Source organism: Elephantulus edwardii, unplaced genomic scaffold, assembly GCF_000299155.1.
Source record: "Elephantulus edwardii isolate Elephantulus edwardi_28Jun2011 unplaced genomic scaffold, EleEdw1.0 scaffold00006, whole genome shotgun sequence".
NCBI lineage: Eukaryota > Metazoa > Chordata > Mammalia > Macroscelidea > Macroscelididae > Elephantulus > Elephantulus edwardii.
The window spans coordinates 34,750,785-34,768,187 of NW_006399756.1; the positions used below are offsets into that span (position 1 = coordinate 34,750,785).

Here is a 17,403-nt window from a genome sequence, read left to right on the forward strand (position 1 = left end):
AAAAAAAAAAGAAAAATAATTACATCTAAATACCATATGGTGTGTGTACCATCTAATCCGAACTTCCTCCTGGAGACTTCCTGATTTGTAGAACTCTTAGAAGACAAGAGAAGGAGGGTATTTACTAACTAGTAGGGAGCTCTAGTGATAAGAAGCTGCACTGCAATCCCAAAGGCACAAAGTTCAAACCCATTAGCTGCTCCATGGGAGAAGGATGGACAGTCTCCTCCCCTGCCATTTACTACCTCCAAAAACTTGCTGGAGGGTCAGCTGAGAATTGGTCCAACTCAACAGTACACCACCACAGCAATAGGAAAGCTTGGAAAGATTTTAACAATATATATGATCATAAGAGAGCATATCAACTAAATAACAGTCCTGCTTTAAAAAAATGTTAACCATTGTCAGGATTGGTGAGTTCTTGACCCAAACTCAACAGCAGTGAGACTTTACCCTCCACAGGGACAAGAAAGCTGGATAAATGATATCCCCAATTCCAGCCTCCGAGAGCCCTGGAGAGTTCATCTCCCTAAAGACTAGACTGTTGATTCCAGTGTAAAGCCCCCCCTCCCCCCAGTTCTGATACATCTACAATCATGAATCCATTTTTCTGATATCAGACTTCCAAATTCTAGCAAAAGTTTGTTCATCAGAACAAATTACAGTGGCTGGTTGACTCAGTTGGTTAGAACGTGGTGCTAATAACGCCAAGGTCACTGGTTCGATCCCCGTTTGGGCCATGCTAAATCTTACAGACCGAATTACTGACATACTATGCTTTTAAGCCCATCTCAGTTACAGAGTTGGGCAGCAGAGAGAGGAAGAGGGGCCAGCAGGAAGTCAGCCTAATAGAAACTAAGATGAAAGGCTGGTGAGGGACATGTGGGAAGAAAAAAAAAAGCTAAGAACAGATTGTTAATCATAATGATTAATATTACCTTCTTGAATGCCTATTCTAAGCTAAAAGCGATCTAGCTTCTTTTCATTTGTCACTCCAAGCCTCATATAACACTCCAATATGTTGTTGTTGTTGTTAGGTACCATCGAGTCATAGGCAACTCATAGCAACCTTATGAACAAAAGTCCCCGACACTTGCTTGACTTTCATCCTTTCTCCTGGTCACCATGAGTTGCTATGAGTCACCTATGACTTGATGGCACTTAACAACACAGAGAGAGACCAGTTGGCCTAGTGGACCAAAAACAATGCTACCGAGACAAACCAAGACAAAGGTGGGTGACTCTAATCTGCGGCCCTAGGGCCTGTTTTTCATTGTTTTTGTTCAAACAGTCTTCTAGGTCATATAGCCCTGGTGTGTCTGCTTACTGCACAGAGGTAACTTGTGTTCTCTGTGAAGCTGAACACTGTGACACTGATGTGTCAAATGTGATAACTGTTACCCACAGTGGACAGTGTTTGGTGGTGCTCCCTGGTTGAAACAAGCTTGGAAGCAGGAGTGTCATCCATGTCCATAAATAGCTTGCCTCCAGAAACCCTATGAACCTGATACTCCAGTATAGGTACTGTTAACGTCTTTTTGGTATTCAAGGCTCAGAGAAGTTGAACTTACCTTCCAGCTGAGTGCATACGTATCTTCACTGTATGTTCCCCGGGATACTGAACTTTCGCCTATCAAAACACTCAGTGCCATTTACTGATTTTGCATATTATCTTTCTCATCCACTGCATTTGATGCAGCATAAAGGTGAGATCCATGCCTGTCTTGCCTGCTATTATGTTTTATACCCAGGACAGTAGTAAACACCAAGAGAAAGAAAAGGGTTAAAGAAAAATACCTGTACTTTCTCAGGAGTCCCTGGATGGTGCAAACAGTTAAGCATTTCACTACTAATGGGGAGGTCAGTGGTTCGAACCTACATGAAGACACCTTGGAAATAAGGCCTGGCAATCCGGTTTGGTAAAATCACAGCCATAAAGATTCAGTGTTGTGTGCTTCTACTCTGACATACATGAGGTCTCCTTGGGTTGCAATTGACTCAGTGGCAATTGGTAAACTCTTGCTCAGGTAATAAGTGGTATCATCTGGCTGTGTTTCAGCTTTCTAAAACCACGGTGCAGAGGGCAAGCCAAGGTTATGAAAAGACATTGTTTTTGCTCGATAAAGCTCAGTCAGTCAGCGACAACCAAACAAGCCATCCATTCACTGAGGGCAGCAGGACCCCCCTGAGGATATCTGTAGTTACTCTTTGTCTGTATGTCTGTAGTTATCCCTTGTTCCTGAGCTCTTTTTTCAGCTCTTTAGTCACTTCCTTTACCTATGCAAAACTTGCATCCAGGAGACGCTTAGTAAATATTTGCTCATCGATTGATCCAATCCTTCACCACGCAACTCCAGGGCAGCACAGTTCAATTACAGCACCGAACAAAGCTCTCATTCTTGACTTCTTTTTTTTTTTTTTTTCATTCTTGACTTCTTGACTTGCTTCCAAGAGAATTAAATATTGGTTTCACAGCACACACATGGAAATGCTATCTGGAATCATTGAACCTGTCTGTAAACAGACTCGCCCAAGCCTCTCTGGAGATTGAGGTTTCTTCTAAAGTAATATGAAAAGGCAGAAAAGAGTTTCTAGTAACTCCAAAAGTGGAGTGGGTAACACACTTTGCAGGGATCTGACTGTGAATCCCAGGAAATTGCCATGAGAAGCTGACTTTGGTAATTCTCAGTTCTTCTCTCAAAGGATCCCTTCCTACTGCTCTTCTCCTACCTGGCTCACTCTACGTTAGAACCACAAGTGGCAGACGAAGCACTCCCAAGAAATTTGCTACTCAAGCCCTTTCCTCCGGAGATTATGATGGAAGGGATCAGGGATGGAGCCTGGGACTTGGTATTTTAAAAAGCTCCAGAGATCATTTAGTAATACATGGCTGGGGGCAAACGGTTATTAACACACTCAATTTCCAGTCAAAAGTTTTGTGGTTCAAATCCTTTTAGAGATGCCCTCGTAGAAAGGCCTACTGAGCTACTCCCAGAAAGGTCACAGCCATTAAAAATGCTATAAAACACAGGTCTGCGTTGGAACATGTAAGGTTGTCACAAGTTGGAATTGGCTTCTTGGCAACTGATTACAAGTGAGTCTAACATGCAGGCAGAATCATGAAGCCCAGCTAACATGGATAGACTCAAGCTTGATTTCATTAATTGAGAAAGGTGTACAGTTTGGAGATACCTAAGAACTAATTAAGTTAGTTTATATGCTCAGTAATTTTATTGTATTAAAATATGCAATCTAGGGGAGCTCTGGTGGCCTAGTGTTAAAAAGCTGTAACTACAATCCCAGAGGCGCACAGTTCGAATCCACCAGATGCTCTGCCGGGGAAGGAGGGACAATCTCCTCCTGTACCAGTCAGATCTGATTTGGTGGTACTCACACAAAAATAATAAAATAAAAAAATGTAAAAAAAATATTCAATCTGTCATAAGCAACCAATACAAAATTTAAAAAAGAGGGGACAAATGTAACCTAAATATTTACTACTTTAACTATCTTCAGATGTACAGTTCTGTGACATTAACTGCGCAGAGTAATCTTCATGAGTGTAAATGTTAACTAGAGTTAACTTTTCTTTTTTGTTTCAGGCCTCCGGCTAGGGATACCTTCCCTCCTCCTCCACCTGTTCCACCAAGAGGTCGTTGATTCCATCTCCTAAAACTTGCCTGATCTGGGACTTTGAGACTTGTGATTTTTGGCTCATTAAAGATGTCTTCACATTGAGTCCAGTGGACATGACTGATGACCTTAACAAGCACTCTTCTCACACTGTTGTGGTCCTGTTTGTTTACACTATCCTTGAAGAAGACAACATTTAGGCGTGAAGAACTGAAAAACCAAATGATTTTATTAATCATTGCCAAATATATTGATCTTTGCCTGAAAGATGAAGACTTAACTGGAATGCTTACCTCAATTTGATGTGTCAGAAGCCTAAATAGATTGATTAGAAATGTGCCTTACAAGTGATTTTACTGGAATGCACTTATATTAGACCTTACTGTTTGCTAGTCCCTGCTTAATTTCTAGAAGTAGTTATTATGTAAGGTCTGTAACATCAAGTAAGATGATAAATGTCCTCATTGTTAAGTAATTCTTCATTTTTGCTGTAGATGCAGGAGAGTGTTTAAATGTCAGGACTGGTCATGTACAACAGACTGGAAAAGAATTTAGAGTGAGGGTAGTCATAATCCATTTTTACATATAACAAGTCCAATCTTCCACAGAAATCTGGAAGTAAAGGTAGTCAGTTGGTTAGAGGACCAGGTGGATCTTGAATCTCAGCCTGCTCCTTGCGGGCCACCGTACTTTCCATCTTCCCAGAGCCAATCCCTCTCCCTCAAGAAATGGCCCAAATGTGGAAATTCAGTCTATGACTGACATTTGGCTTTCTAGACTTTTTTTTTTCTTCCCTCTCTCACAGAAATGAGAACATTAAATAGTTTTCTCGATTTGGATATTTATACTTTGATATTCTTTTAACACAATGATGTTCTTAAGGAACATCTAAAAGTGATGGCAACCAGGAGCCTAATATTCCAGGGATCCCATTTATTGTTTTTATAAGTCTTAGTTCTGGCCATAAGGAGAGAATATCTTTGACTTTTCCCCCTGCTTTAAGGTCAGAAGAGGAAGGAAGACTTAGATAATAGAAGTGGTTCTTTGTTTCCTTACGTACTTATTATTACTGTAGGCTTGGACAGTCGGTTTGTGTAGAGAATGTAGAGCCTTTAATATGTCATTATTTTTATTACCTTTAAACCAAGCATACTTACAAATATATAAAAATGTCAGACACTTTAAAATATCTAAAATCTGGTGGATTTCATGGAACGAAAAAAAATGTGTTCTCCATCTCACTCAGGTAGATAAAAGCTGTGATATTAATGATCCAGTTAAGTTTTCTTAGGTTCTTCTCTAATGAATGCTGAGAAGTTCTCTCTCATCCTCATTTCTCAGTCCAGTTGAGGACATCTGTGGCTCAGCAAACAAGGATTGTTACTGAAGTTAACAGCCATTCAAGTCTTAAGGGTTTTTTCCTGACAAAATACACTATAAACCGTGTCCATCTTGAAAGTATTTGTGCAAATTACCTGGCATCGTGCTTGGCAAATAGAACCCATTCAACAAGTGCTCCTTCAGTGATCTCATTTCCTTGCCTCTTTCATGTAGAAATAAGGTGATATGAGATACAGTGAGACTAAGAAATTATATTTGTGAGCTGCCCTTCCCATTATTTATATAGTTTCCCTGTTAGCACTTTTGAATTGGAAAGATCTATTTTTTGTATATTGAATGCCTCCAAAGTGCCTTTTGGATGCAAATGTTTATTTTTGTGCAATCTCTAGTTAAAAGGCATTTAGCTCAACAACATGGCAAAATTTCCTTCCAGCCAATAATGTTGCCATCTTTATTTGTAGAATACTGTTGTGCAATATTTGAATATTTTATTCTTGTACAAAAATAAGTGGAAAACATAAAAATGAAAGTAGAAGCAGGGTCCTATGAACATGATATGCTTAGACATTTTAGAGATTATTCAGAGTACCGAGTCAAAAGTGGGCGAATCGTAAACCTTCATTGGATATTCATTGAATAACCTATTTGACTAGATGTGTCATAAACCACAAGAAGAATATGAAATCATTTGATTGAAACACTGGACTCATGTTATCAAAGATAACTAATATGTCTGTAATCATGAGGTATAATTGGGTGTAAACCTTCATTCTCTAGGAGCAGAACTGAACATTACAATAGACAGTTATTCAACTTTCACATCCTCAACTTCTGAACACATTTTCAGAGATCCATTAGATAATAAAACCATGGACTTTCATTATTATAAACTAAGTTTAATTAGGTGTCCAGAAGGACTGTTAAAATTTTTTCATTTGATGATTTTTTAGCTAGGTCTGCCATCATGTTTTCTCAGAATTTTAGAACTAGCTGACCAGAAAGTACAGCAATTGGTCATACTCACTTCCATTGTCTCTACCTCTAACTGTGCTGGATAAATTGGCCACCAATATGTAAGCCAGCACTGTTTCTTTATCTATATTAAAGATTGTGAACAGATAAATCAAACTATCTAAGCAAAAAGACTATAAAGAACTGAGAGAATGGTATTGCAATCAAATAATTTTACTTGACACATTTAATGATGTGATTAGTTTCTAATGCTTTGCTGTAATTAAGCAAAGGGACAGTGTGTGAAAGGCTTCAATTGCTATCTTTACAAGTAAAGCTCTGGCTTTTTCCACTTTTGTTTGTCTCGTACTTTGTTGTTGGAAAATATGCTGGTCATTTACCACCTCAGTAGTTAGATTTTTTTTTCCTCTCTCCACCAGAAGTAAGATGGTTTTCTGTACTCCTTCAGATGATAGTATGCAACTTTGCAGCTGATTGACTAAGGAAGCATTAGTAACATATTTATGGAAGGCAAGTAGTTAATTTGGATACATGTAAAAGATTCACCCTAGAATAACGGTTAAAATCAATCATCAATCTACCCATGTAAATTACTTGCTTTGGTTTGATAAATAAATTTTGTCCTGTTTATTTTCAAGTGAGTTATTAAATTATATTAAATACTATTTTTCATTTATGCCAGATACACTGGCAGAGTGGTGAGAGAATGAATAGGTCTGAATTCTTAGGCAAAACTTCGAAATTACTTTTCTTAGAGAAAAGCAGTTAGGTTCCTAGCTCACGAAAGCCTATTTAACCCACAACATAGGAGCAAAGTCTTAGCTGGTCAGTAAGAGTGAGCTTGGTGGAGGGAAGAACATTGACTTGGAAGTCAGGACAATTAGAATTTTAGTCTAACTTACTATTAGCTGAATTCACATAATATGAACACTCTGAGCATGAGTTTCAATAGGCCCTTTCCACTATTCAAGACTCAAGTGTATGTTAAGATGAAAGGGGTCCCTCACCCTGGAGAAACAATGAGACAGCTTTATTGGAGTCATTACCTAATTGGCAAGGGATCTTTTTATTATCTGGCAACTTCTGTCTCTGATAAGTAACCTTGCCCTATATCACTGTGCTAACAGATCAGTTAAAAACTGAGAGGAAGTGAAAGGGAAAGTGCACAAAATATTAATGGCCTTAATTGTTCTTTGGTCTAAGAACAAACTCTCTTCAGAGATGCTGTTCTAAAGAAGGAACCCGAGGCAATCAGACAGGTGTTTGGTGTTTAGAAGGTTTCAGACAGAAAGATTGGCGGTGGAAGGGAGCAAAAGGCAATGAACTAAGTAGCTGGTAGGAGAAATTGCACTGTCTGAGAAAGAATAGAGTTTTAGGGAAAGGGTAGCTGAGGTTAGAAGTCAGAGAATATGAAGCCATCCTTAAACTAAGGCTTTTGATGATTGTGTTTATTGAGAATAACTAAAGACTGAAGTTTTGGTATTCTGCATCACTGAATCAATTGAACCTTACTTGTTTTACCATAACAAAAAAGGCTAAACAACTAGTTTGGGGTGAGCAGTATCTTCCTGCACTCCCTCATATCCTTTTTGTTATCAGAGAATGAGATTATTAATCTAGATGAATAAAATAGTGAAATAAAAATGTTTTCTATTTCCCAGTTTGGTGGAACACTTCTAATTGTGACGGTGCTTCTGGGGCCTGTTTTTTAGCCTTGAAGTCATCAGTTTCCGTGGAGCCTTGAAACCACACTCCTTTTTATAACTTCTAACCAGTCCCCTTATCTCCTATTCCGTTTTCCGTACTTGCTGTTATTAGACTTTCATCACCTAATGCCACATACTATCATCACATGCTTAGTACATCCTTGCATGTTGTTGTTATGTGCCATCAAGTCAACTGCGACTCATAGCAACATCACCCTGAGCCACTCTCACTGTCTCCGACACACCTACCCCCATTATCCAGATTACTGTGTCAATCCATCTCATCTGGAGTCTTCCTCCCCTGCACTGTCCCTCTACCCTTTTAAGCATGATGTTCTTCTCCAAGTACTGGTCCCTCTGGGCTAAATGCCAAAAGTATGTGAAATGGAGTTTCAAAACCCTTGCCTCAAAGAAGCAACTCGGTTTCACTATCTCCAAAACAGACCTGTTTGTACTCTTGGCTATCCACAATATGTTCAGTGCTCCTCTCCAGCACCACAGCTCAAAAACATCGATCCCTTTTTAAAAAAGTTTTTCAATTTTATTCATTTTAATGAATGTTTACAGAGATTGTGGATTTACATTCCTTCATTGTTGCATTTTTCTCCCTGCCCACCACGTCCCCCCAGTTCGCTCTTTGAAAAGTAAAAGAAAAATTATTTCATTGGTATACAATCCCCCCACACCTCCTCCGAGTACTCTCAACTATGCAGCCTTCATTCTGGACTCTTTGTCTTAACCATAACACCCAATCATATATCGCTTTTAAACAGTTCTCGCCCTCATCTGTTTCAATACAGTATACATAATTTTTCAATACAGTATACATAATTTATCCAATTTTTCTCAGTCCCACCCCAACCCTAATGTCAGTCCTGTTCTACAACAGTGGCACTATGCAGTATTTGTCCTTTTGTGCTGAGGTATTGCATTCAGCATAATGTCCTCCAAGGTCACCCATTTTGAATAATACTGCATGAGTTCTTTGTTTTTCAATGCACCATAGTATTCCATTGTGTGAATATACCACAGCTTCTCTATGCATTTGTTTGTTGATGGGCACTTAGGTTGTTTCCAGCTCTTTGCTATTGTGAACAAAGCCACGATAAACACTGGTGTGCACAAGTGTTTGGAGATAGTGAAACCAAGTTGCTTCTTTGAGGCAAGGATTTTGAAACTCTGTTTCACATACTTTTGGCATTTAGCCCAGAGGGACCAGTACTTGGAGAAGAACATCATGCTTAAAAGGGTGGAGGGACAGTGCAGGGGAGGAAGACCCCAGATGAGATGAATTGACACAGTAATCTGGATAATGGGGTGCCACTGGGTGGCAGTTATGATTTCTTTCATGTATATTCCCAGTAATGGAATTGCTGGGTCAAATGGTATTTCTATTTGCAACTTTTTGAGAAAGTGCCATTTTAAACTCCCACCAACAGTGAATAAGGGTTCCAGTTTCTCCACAACCTCACTAGCATTTGTTGTTTGCTGCTCTGTTAAATTTTGCTATTCTTACTGGGGTGAGATGATATAGTTGTTTTGATTTTCATCTCTCTTAGAGCTAGGGATTTTGAACATTTCTTCATGTATTTGTTGGACATCTGAATGTCTTCTTCGGTGAAGTGTCTGTTCATATCCTGTGCCCATTTTTCAATTGGGTTATTTACCTTTATCTTGTTGTGGTATTCGAGTATTTTATAAATTCTAGATATAAGTCCTTTATCTGATGTGCCATTACCAAATATTTTTTCCCAATCTGTGGCTTCCCTTTTTACTCTGTTGGAGAATTTTTTAGATGTGCATAGGGATTTGATTCTTAGAAGGTCCTGTTCATTTTATCCTCTCCTGGTTGTAGAAAAAAGTCGATTCTTCATCTGTCACCCTTCGTCATTGTCCAACTCTCAGATACATAGCAAGTAATTATGAAGACCATGGCCTGGATCAGATGCACCTTAGTCTCCAGAATAACAATGTTGCTCTTTAGCACTCTGGAGAGGTCCCTGACAATAGATTTTCCCAGTGCAATTTGTCTTTTGATTTCCTGATTGCTAGTGCCAAAAGTGTTGTGGTGGAACTGAGCAAATTGAAATTGTTAACAACTTCAGTCTCTTCTCCTCCATCTATCATGGTGCTGCCAATTGGCCCAGTGGTAAAAATATTTTTTTTTCTTGATGTTGAGCTTCAATCCATACTGAAGACTGCAGTCTTTTTTCTGCAAATGCTTCAAGTCCTCTTCAGTTTTGTCAAGCAAAGTTGTGTCATCTGTGTAACACAGGTTGTTGATAAATCTTCCTCCAATCTTGATGACACATTCCCAGCCTCCCGAATTATATATTCTGCATATAGATTGAAAAGATAAGAAGAGAGGATGTATCCGTGAAACCCTCATTTTCTGGTTTTGAACCATGCAGTGTTTCCTGGCTCTGTTTTGATGACTACTTACTTTCTGGCTTAACTATAGGTTTCCCATGAACACAATCAGGTGCTCTGGGATTCCCATTCTTCTCAATGTTAGCACACAATTAGTTGTGATTGATACGGTCAAATAAATGCCTTTGCATAGTTAATGGAACACAGATAGAAATTCCTCTGGTACACTCTGCCTTCAGCCAAGATCCATCCATCTAACATTTCCTACTTGCATGTTGTTGTTAACCCATTGTGACTGTCACCATGTCAACTCACTGTTGAATTAATGGTCCTCAATCTTCTTCTTTCCAAAATAGGAAATAGGCTTTCCTCTTTTCTCCTTTTTCTCTTTCTTCTTTTTCTCCCTTTTCCTCTTTTTCTCTTACTGCCTTTTGAATATTTGGAGAATTTGTCACATTCCTGCAGTTCTTATTTTTACACTATTATCCCTCTTCCCTGTTGTGTGTATAATGAGTCTTGGTTCTAAATCTGTTCTTCCTCAAGCAACTGTGAGTCCAGTGCTCCTCCAAAATAGCCACAGATGCTTATTGCCGCAAATCCGTGGGGCCTGATGGTTGTTTAGGCAAGAAACTACCTACCCATCTTTATTCAGTCCTTGCACTGTTTGCTCTTTAATTGCTCATCACCACTTCGCTCATATGCAGTGATTATTCATTCATGAAGCTTTTCCTGAGCTTCTACTATGAACAAGTCATTGCACTAGGTGCTCTGAGGAAAATACAAAGATGTACAAGACTTCTGATTTCTAGAGCAATTACTGCCTTTATGAGTCATGATTCATTCAGCAATTAATCATGTGCTGCTTTGTGATGTCTCCAACACCAGCTAGAAAGTGTTATTTAAATCCTATGATGTTACTCATTCACTGCATTTTGAATATCTGTGATGTGATCAGCACTGTCCCAGCAGCTGGGACAGATATAAAAATAATTATGACAGAATTCACCAAATGCTAGTGGAATCCCAAGGAAGGGATGATCCTTTGGCCAAGGGAATCTTGCAACAGTTTCACCAAAAAGGGAGTGATTTAGTGAGATCAGTATGCTATCTATGATGAAGGTGAAGTAGATCAGTCTAAACAAAGGCAAAGGCAAGAGCAAAGTCACAGAGGTCCAAGAGTGTGATATGTTTGGGAAACACATGAGTAAGGCACAGGGGTTGGTGGGAGGTAAAATTGGGGAAACTGAGGTCTGAATATGCATGCATAATTAGGCTTTATCCTTAGCAAGAAAAGTGCTTCCTCCCCTGCTCCTCTGTTACTTACGTTGTTGTCAGGTGGTTTTGAGTTGAAACTGAGCCTCCATCTGGTTTTCAGAGTTGATAAATTACGTGGGAGGTGACTGCCCATCTTTCCTCTGTTGGGCAGCTGGTGGATTCCAACCTTGTGCTTTTGAGAATTTTTTGCACTGCAACTCCTTCCTACTAAGCCACCAGAGCACATATTACTGATGTTATTATTGATGTTATTGTTGTTGTTATGTACCATCAAGTTAGAACTGACTCACAGCTGACCCTCCAGTGGATTTTCAGGGCCAGTTAATCTCATCAGAGGAAACTGCCCATCTTTCTCCCCTGGAGCAGCCAACAGATTTGAACCATGCATGTGCTTATTGTTAAACAACAACAACAACAACAAAAAAGCCCCAAAACATCAAAATGCAAAAAAACCCAGAAACCTCAAACATTTACAGATACATACACAGTAGAAACTTAGGCACTGTTAATAGGTTGAGTCAATCTTCCAGCTTATTTTCTACACAAAGACTAACATTACCACTGAAACTCTCATTCCCTCTGTTAGATGTCATTTAGAAATATCTTGTGGAGCTCATGGATATCATCTCAAGCCAGTACGTACAGATCTACTTCATTAGGTTAGTGACCCGTTCGTTTAAAGAGATACACTCTGTAGCCCAATTGCCTGAGTCTGGTCTGCTAAATCTGTCTTAAAGCTTTCTGTACTTTACCTGTTATTTAATTATTTCTTTAACCAATATTCAAAGAGTGCTTTATGCAAGAAAGTAATAAAAATCAAGTTTCTTTTTAAAAAGAGTCCTCTACCACCCAAATGTAATAAAGGAGGTCAGAATTGCTTCCACTGTGGAAAGCTGGGCCACTTCAGTATACAGTGTCACAGGCGAGAGCCACAGATAGGCAAGGGAGTAGAGAGGTAGCTCCCACTCACTTGCTTTAAGTGTGGATCTGAAGGACACTTGGCCCAGGGTGGCCCACATCAGGTCCTCGTGCCTGAAAGGACTGACAGCCCCCAGCTCCCAGCTGGAAACAAAGGAGGATGCTTCAACAATTTAGATCTTCCCAGAAGAGCTATGGTGAGCATTAACATTACTGGTAAGTATATTCATTTTCTCCTGGACACAAGAGCCTACTATTTGGTCCTAAAAGCCTTCTGAGGTCCCAACTCTTCTCACTATTTCTTAGTTGTTGGAATTGATGGAAAACCTCATAAGCAGTTCCTTACTTCACCTCTGCCTTGCATGCGGACTTCTGAGCTGTAAAACAACCCAGTGGTAGATGAAATTGCTCCAGGACTTAAGAACCATAAATGACATAGTTGAGCCTCTACATCTTGTGGTTCCTAACCTTTATACTATAATAGACAAAGTGCTAGTAATAGGCCTTTTATTTTAAGAACTTCCTTCCCTCTGTAACTTGATTTGTGCCACTATTAGAACCTCTACTCGGAATATTATTGCTTTTTAATTCTTGACTCATGTACTTTTAACTTGTTAAATTTGTGTCTTCTAGGCTGTAGCAGTTCCATGATACATCTTCAAGGATATGAACATGTACGGCTAAAAACAATTGATAACAGTGCATCTAAATTCCAAAATCAATCTCCAAAATAGTCTACATGTTTCCTATTGCCAAAGGGGACCTTTAGAGTAAAGAGAGAAGATCTTCACCCTGAAACCTACAGCATCCCTTTTCAGCAGGAAGTAGCTAAGAGAATACGCCGTCCCCTTTTCCTTATGAATCAGGGTGAAGTCTCTCTCAGGGAGGAGTGATAGGGAATGGCAAAGGACACACTGACAAAGGAGATTAATCAGAACTGGCTTTGACAAGCACTGTGGCAATGGGACAATTAAAACAGACTTTCAAGGGGGGAAAAAGAGGAATGAACTGGGGGGGAAGGGAGGGAAAACAGTGCAACAATGAATGAATGGAAACCCAAAATCTCTGTAAATGTTCATTAAAATTAATAAAATAAAAACCCTGAGTCCTCTAAATACACAGCATTCACAGTCTTCCATGCATGATGAAAAACTTATAACCAGGAGAGAGTAAAATAGATGAATGGGACCTTTTAAGAATCAAATCCCTATGCACATCAAAAAACTTCTCCAACTTTAAAAAAGAAACCCGCAGACAGTGAGGGGGAAAATATTTGGCAATGACATATCTGATAAGGGATTTATATCTAAAATTTCTAGAATACTACAGAGCCTCAATAGAAAACTAACAGAATCACAAATTGGGCACAGGATATCAGTAGACAGTTCACTAAAGAAGACATTCAGATAGCAAACACACACATGGAAGAATGCTCAAAATCCCTAGCTATTGTAGAGATGCAAACCAAAACAACTGTGGGATATCATCTCACTCCAGCAACAATAACAAAGTTCAACAGGGCAGTAAACAAACGGTGAGATTTATTCACTGCTGGTAGGAATGTAAAATGGAACAACCATTATGGAAGGTGGTTTGGCACCACCTTGGAAATAGAAATACTACTTGACCAAACAATTCCACTACTGGGAATATACCCTAAGGAAACCAGAGCTGTGAGTTAAGCATATGTAATGCATCCTCCTGTTTATTGCTGCATTATTCACAATAGCAAAGAGATGTAAGCAACTCAAGTGTCCAATACATAAATGGATTAAAAACTATAGTACACAAAACAACTATGAGCTATCATCTCACTCCAGTAAAAATAGCAAAATTAAACAGAACAGCAAACAACAAATGCTGGCAAGATTGTGGAAAAACTGGAACCCTTATTTACTGTTGGTGGAAGTGTAAAATGGTGCAACCACTATAAGGCAGAATGGCGCTTTCTCAAAAACTTGGAAATAGAAATACCATTTGACCCAGCAACTTCACTACTGGGAATATACCCCAAAGAAGCAATAACTGCCACCCAAACAGATATATGCACACCCATATTTATTGTGGCTTTGTTCACAATAGCAAAGAGTTGGAAACAACCTAAGTGGCCATCAACAAACAAATGAATAGAGAAGCTGTGGTATATTCACACAATGGAATACTATGCTGCATTGAAACACAAGGAACTCATGCAGTATTATTCAAAATGGGTGACCTTGGAGGACATTATGCTGAGTGAAATATCTCAATCACAAAAGGACAAGTATTACATAGTGCCACTGTTAAAACGGGACTGACATCGGTGTTGGGGGGAGACTGAGAAAGATGGGACAAATTATGTATACTGCGTCGAAACAGATGAGGGAGAGAACGGTTTAAAGTAATATATGATTAGGATTATTGTCATGACAGGAGTCCAGAATGTAGGGTATATAGTGGAGTAGACTTGGAGGGGAGGGATTGTATAACAACCAAAGAATTTTTCTTTCACTTTTCAAAGAGAAGAGCGAATTGGAGGTTCAGCAGGGAGAGAAGTGCAACAATGAACGAGTGGGTACGCAAAGTCTCTGTAAACTTTTATTAAAATTAATTAAAATAAACAAAAACCTCCTATAGTACATTCACACAATGGAATATTACGCAGCATTGAAATACAAAGAACTGGTAAAACAGTACACAACATGAAGGAGCCTGGATAACATTATACGGAGTGAAGTATCTCGGGTCACAAAAGGAAAAACACTGCATAATACTGCTGTTATAAAATAGACAAAAATGGGGGGTTGGAGAGAGACTGGGAAAAGAGTGGAGAGATAATGAACATGGTATTAGAACAGATGAGGGAAAGAAATGTCCAAAAGTAACATAAAGTTATGCATTATACTTATGAGAACATTCTGGAAGAAAGGGTGCTTTGTAAGATGGGTTTGGGAGGGGACAAAGCAGAGGGGGAAGAAAATGTGAAACAATGAATAAAAATATTATTAGAAATAAAATTAATATAATTATAAAAGGGAAAAGATCCCCCTGGTACCTGATGGGGAGAATAAACAGAGAGGGAACCTAGACTGGTGGCAGAAGACAATGAGACGTGGAAGATTGTTGGTTTTTTTTGTGCACTGTCAAGTTTAAACTGACAGCTGACCCCCAGATTTTCAGAGGCAATAAATCACAAGGAAGGAGATTGCCCATCTTTCTCACACAGAGCTGATAGTGGATTCCAACCACATACCTTTGGGTTGGCTGTGCAATTTCTTATCACTACTTATAGAGAAGTAGATCTGTACATACTGGCGTGGAATGACATCTGTGAGGCACTTTTAAATGACATCCAGTGGAAGGAAAAAGTTTAAAAAAATTAGAATTTGAATGGTACTGTTAGTCTTCCTGTAGAAAACAATCTGGAAGTGACTCTACTGCTTGAGTGCTGGTGGCCTAACAGTAACAAGCTTTTCTGTAATCTAAAGGCACGTGGTTGGAATCCACCAAATGCTTTGTGGGGGAAGGCAAAACACTCTCCTCTATGCATTTTACTGTCTCTGAAAACATGAAGGTCATATTCCATCTTTTTGTCTTAAGATTTATATAGATGCTAATGTTTATATATAGGGAGCTCTGGTGGCCTAGTGGTAAGAAACTGCCCTGCAATCCTGAAGGTATTTGGTTCGAATCCACTAGCTGCTTGCTGGGGGAGGAGAAGAATGGACAATTTCTTTACACAAGACTGTGATTTACTGCCTCTGAAAACCACCTGGAGGGTGAGCTATGGGTTGGTTTCAGAATGACGACACACAACAACTATGGGGTTATGGATTTTTGGTGGTGCAGTGGGTAAGTATTTTTGCAGTTCGAACCTACCAGTTCTTCCTAGAAAGATGACCCTGTGCCTTTGTAAAGATTGCTGTTAGGGACCATCAGGGTGACTTGGGCTCCTAGGGCAAATCCAAATCTTGCCTTAACTTAGGCCATTCTCTGGATGTCTGATAAGCTTGAGACCATTCTTAACAGTTACTGTGTCAATACTTAGAAACTCTCTGGGGGATGGGGCAGCACCATTTTGCCCTATTGGGTCTGTCTGAGTACTGTGAGATCTGACACTACGGTGGACATGAACTTTATCAGTGAAAAGATCCTTGCTTTTGAGAGCTAATATTTTAATAAGTGTTTAGATCTCTGGATGGGCCAACCAATAAATAAGAAAAATAAACTTCAAACTCTCCTAGAATTTGTTTGATTTAAAAACTCATCCTATTCTTACAGAATAGAATTGCCCACAGCGCTTCATCTTTTACTGTATAAAGGAGTTCTGGTGTCATAGCACTGGGTGCAAGCCTAAAGTCATCTGTGTTCTAGGAACCCCTTGGTCAGTGGGTAGTAATCTTTACTGGAGTAGATTGGCCTATCTTCCTCAGAGCTTCTGTTGAGTTCCAAGTGGAACCTTTTAGCTTGCTGTCCAATATCACCAGGCGCCTCCAGTGGAATGGCAGAAGGTCCAACAAGCATTCAGTGGCTTTAAAAGGCATTTAACTGTTTCCCCAAATGGTTATATGAACTCATGATTAATTCACGACAGTAAATGTGCGCCTGGAAAGGGTGATCTCCTTTGATCCTTCAAGTTCAAGAGAGATGATAGCTCCCTTTACAGGCGCGGTAAAGGCCCGGGAAGGTTAAGGGTTTGTCTACTCCCGGTGCCTGGACGTGGCCTGGGGGCAGCCACACCCCTGACTTGCTGGCCCGGCCACCCGCCAGGGTCGCAAAGCCGAGTCAGCGCGGCGGCCCCGGGGTATCCGGCAGGCGGGAGCGCCGCCGCTCAGAGGCCGAGGGGCGGCGTGGGGGCGGCGAGCCGCGGCGGGTCTCCCGGTCGTCCGAGTGCGGACCCTCTGCGGCCGCGGGTCGCGTCTCCCCGCCGGGCGTCCTACGGCGGTTGCGGCCCCGCGTCGCGAGGCACTTCCGGCGCGTGTCGGGGTGGCCGGATGACGTGGCTGAGTCAGAGGAAGAAGCTGAGAAGTCGTCGGGGGGGCGGGGGAGGCTCGGGAGCGGGCAGTGACGGCGGCGGCGGTATCGCGGAGGAGGCTGCGACTGGGCCCCGGCCCCGTGCGTCTGTCCGCGCCCCGTGGATGCGAATCGGCCGCAGCGGCGGCGGAGGAGTCGGTGGGCCGGCGCCGGGCCGGTGGGAGCGCGGAGGATG

At 40.5% G+C, this 17,403-nt stretch overlaps 1 protein-coding gene across 1 annotated transcript in view; it reads left to right on the plus strand.

The window, feature by feature from the left end:
* The window catches only part of PIK3AP1 (phosphoinositide-3-kinase adaptor protein 1), a 153,063-nt gene extending 149,403 nt beyond the window's left edge, over positions 1–3,660 (plus strand). The window contains exon 17 of the mRNA XM_006880206.1: positions 3,603–3,660. Within this exon, the coding sequence (XP_006880268.1) occupies positions 3,603–3,660 (58 nt within the window). The remainder of the gene's footprint in view (positions 1–3,602) is intronic.
* The last annotated feature ends 13,743 nt before the right edge of the window (positions 3,661–17,403 follow it).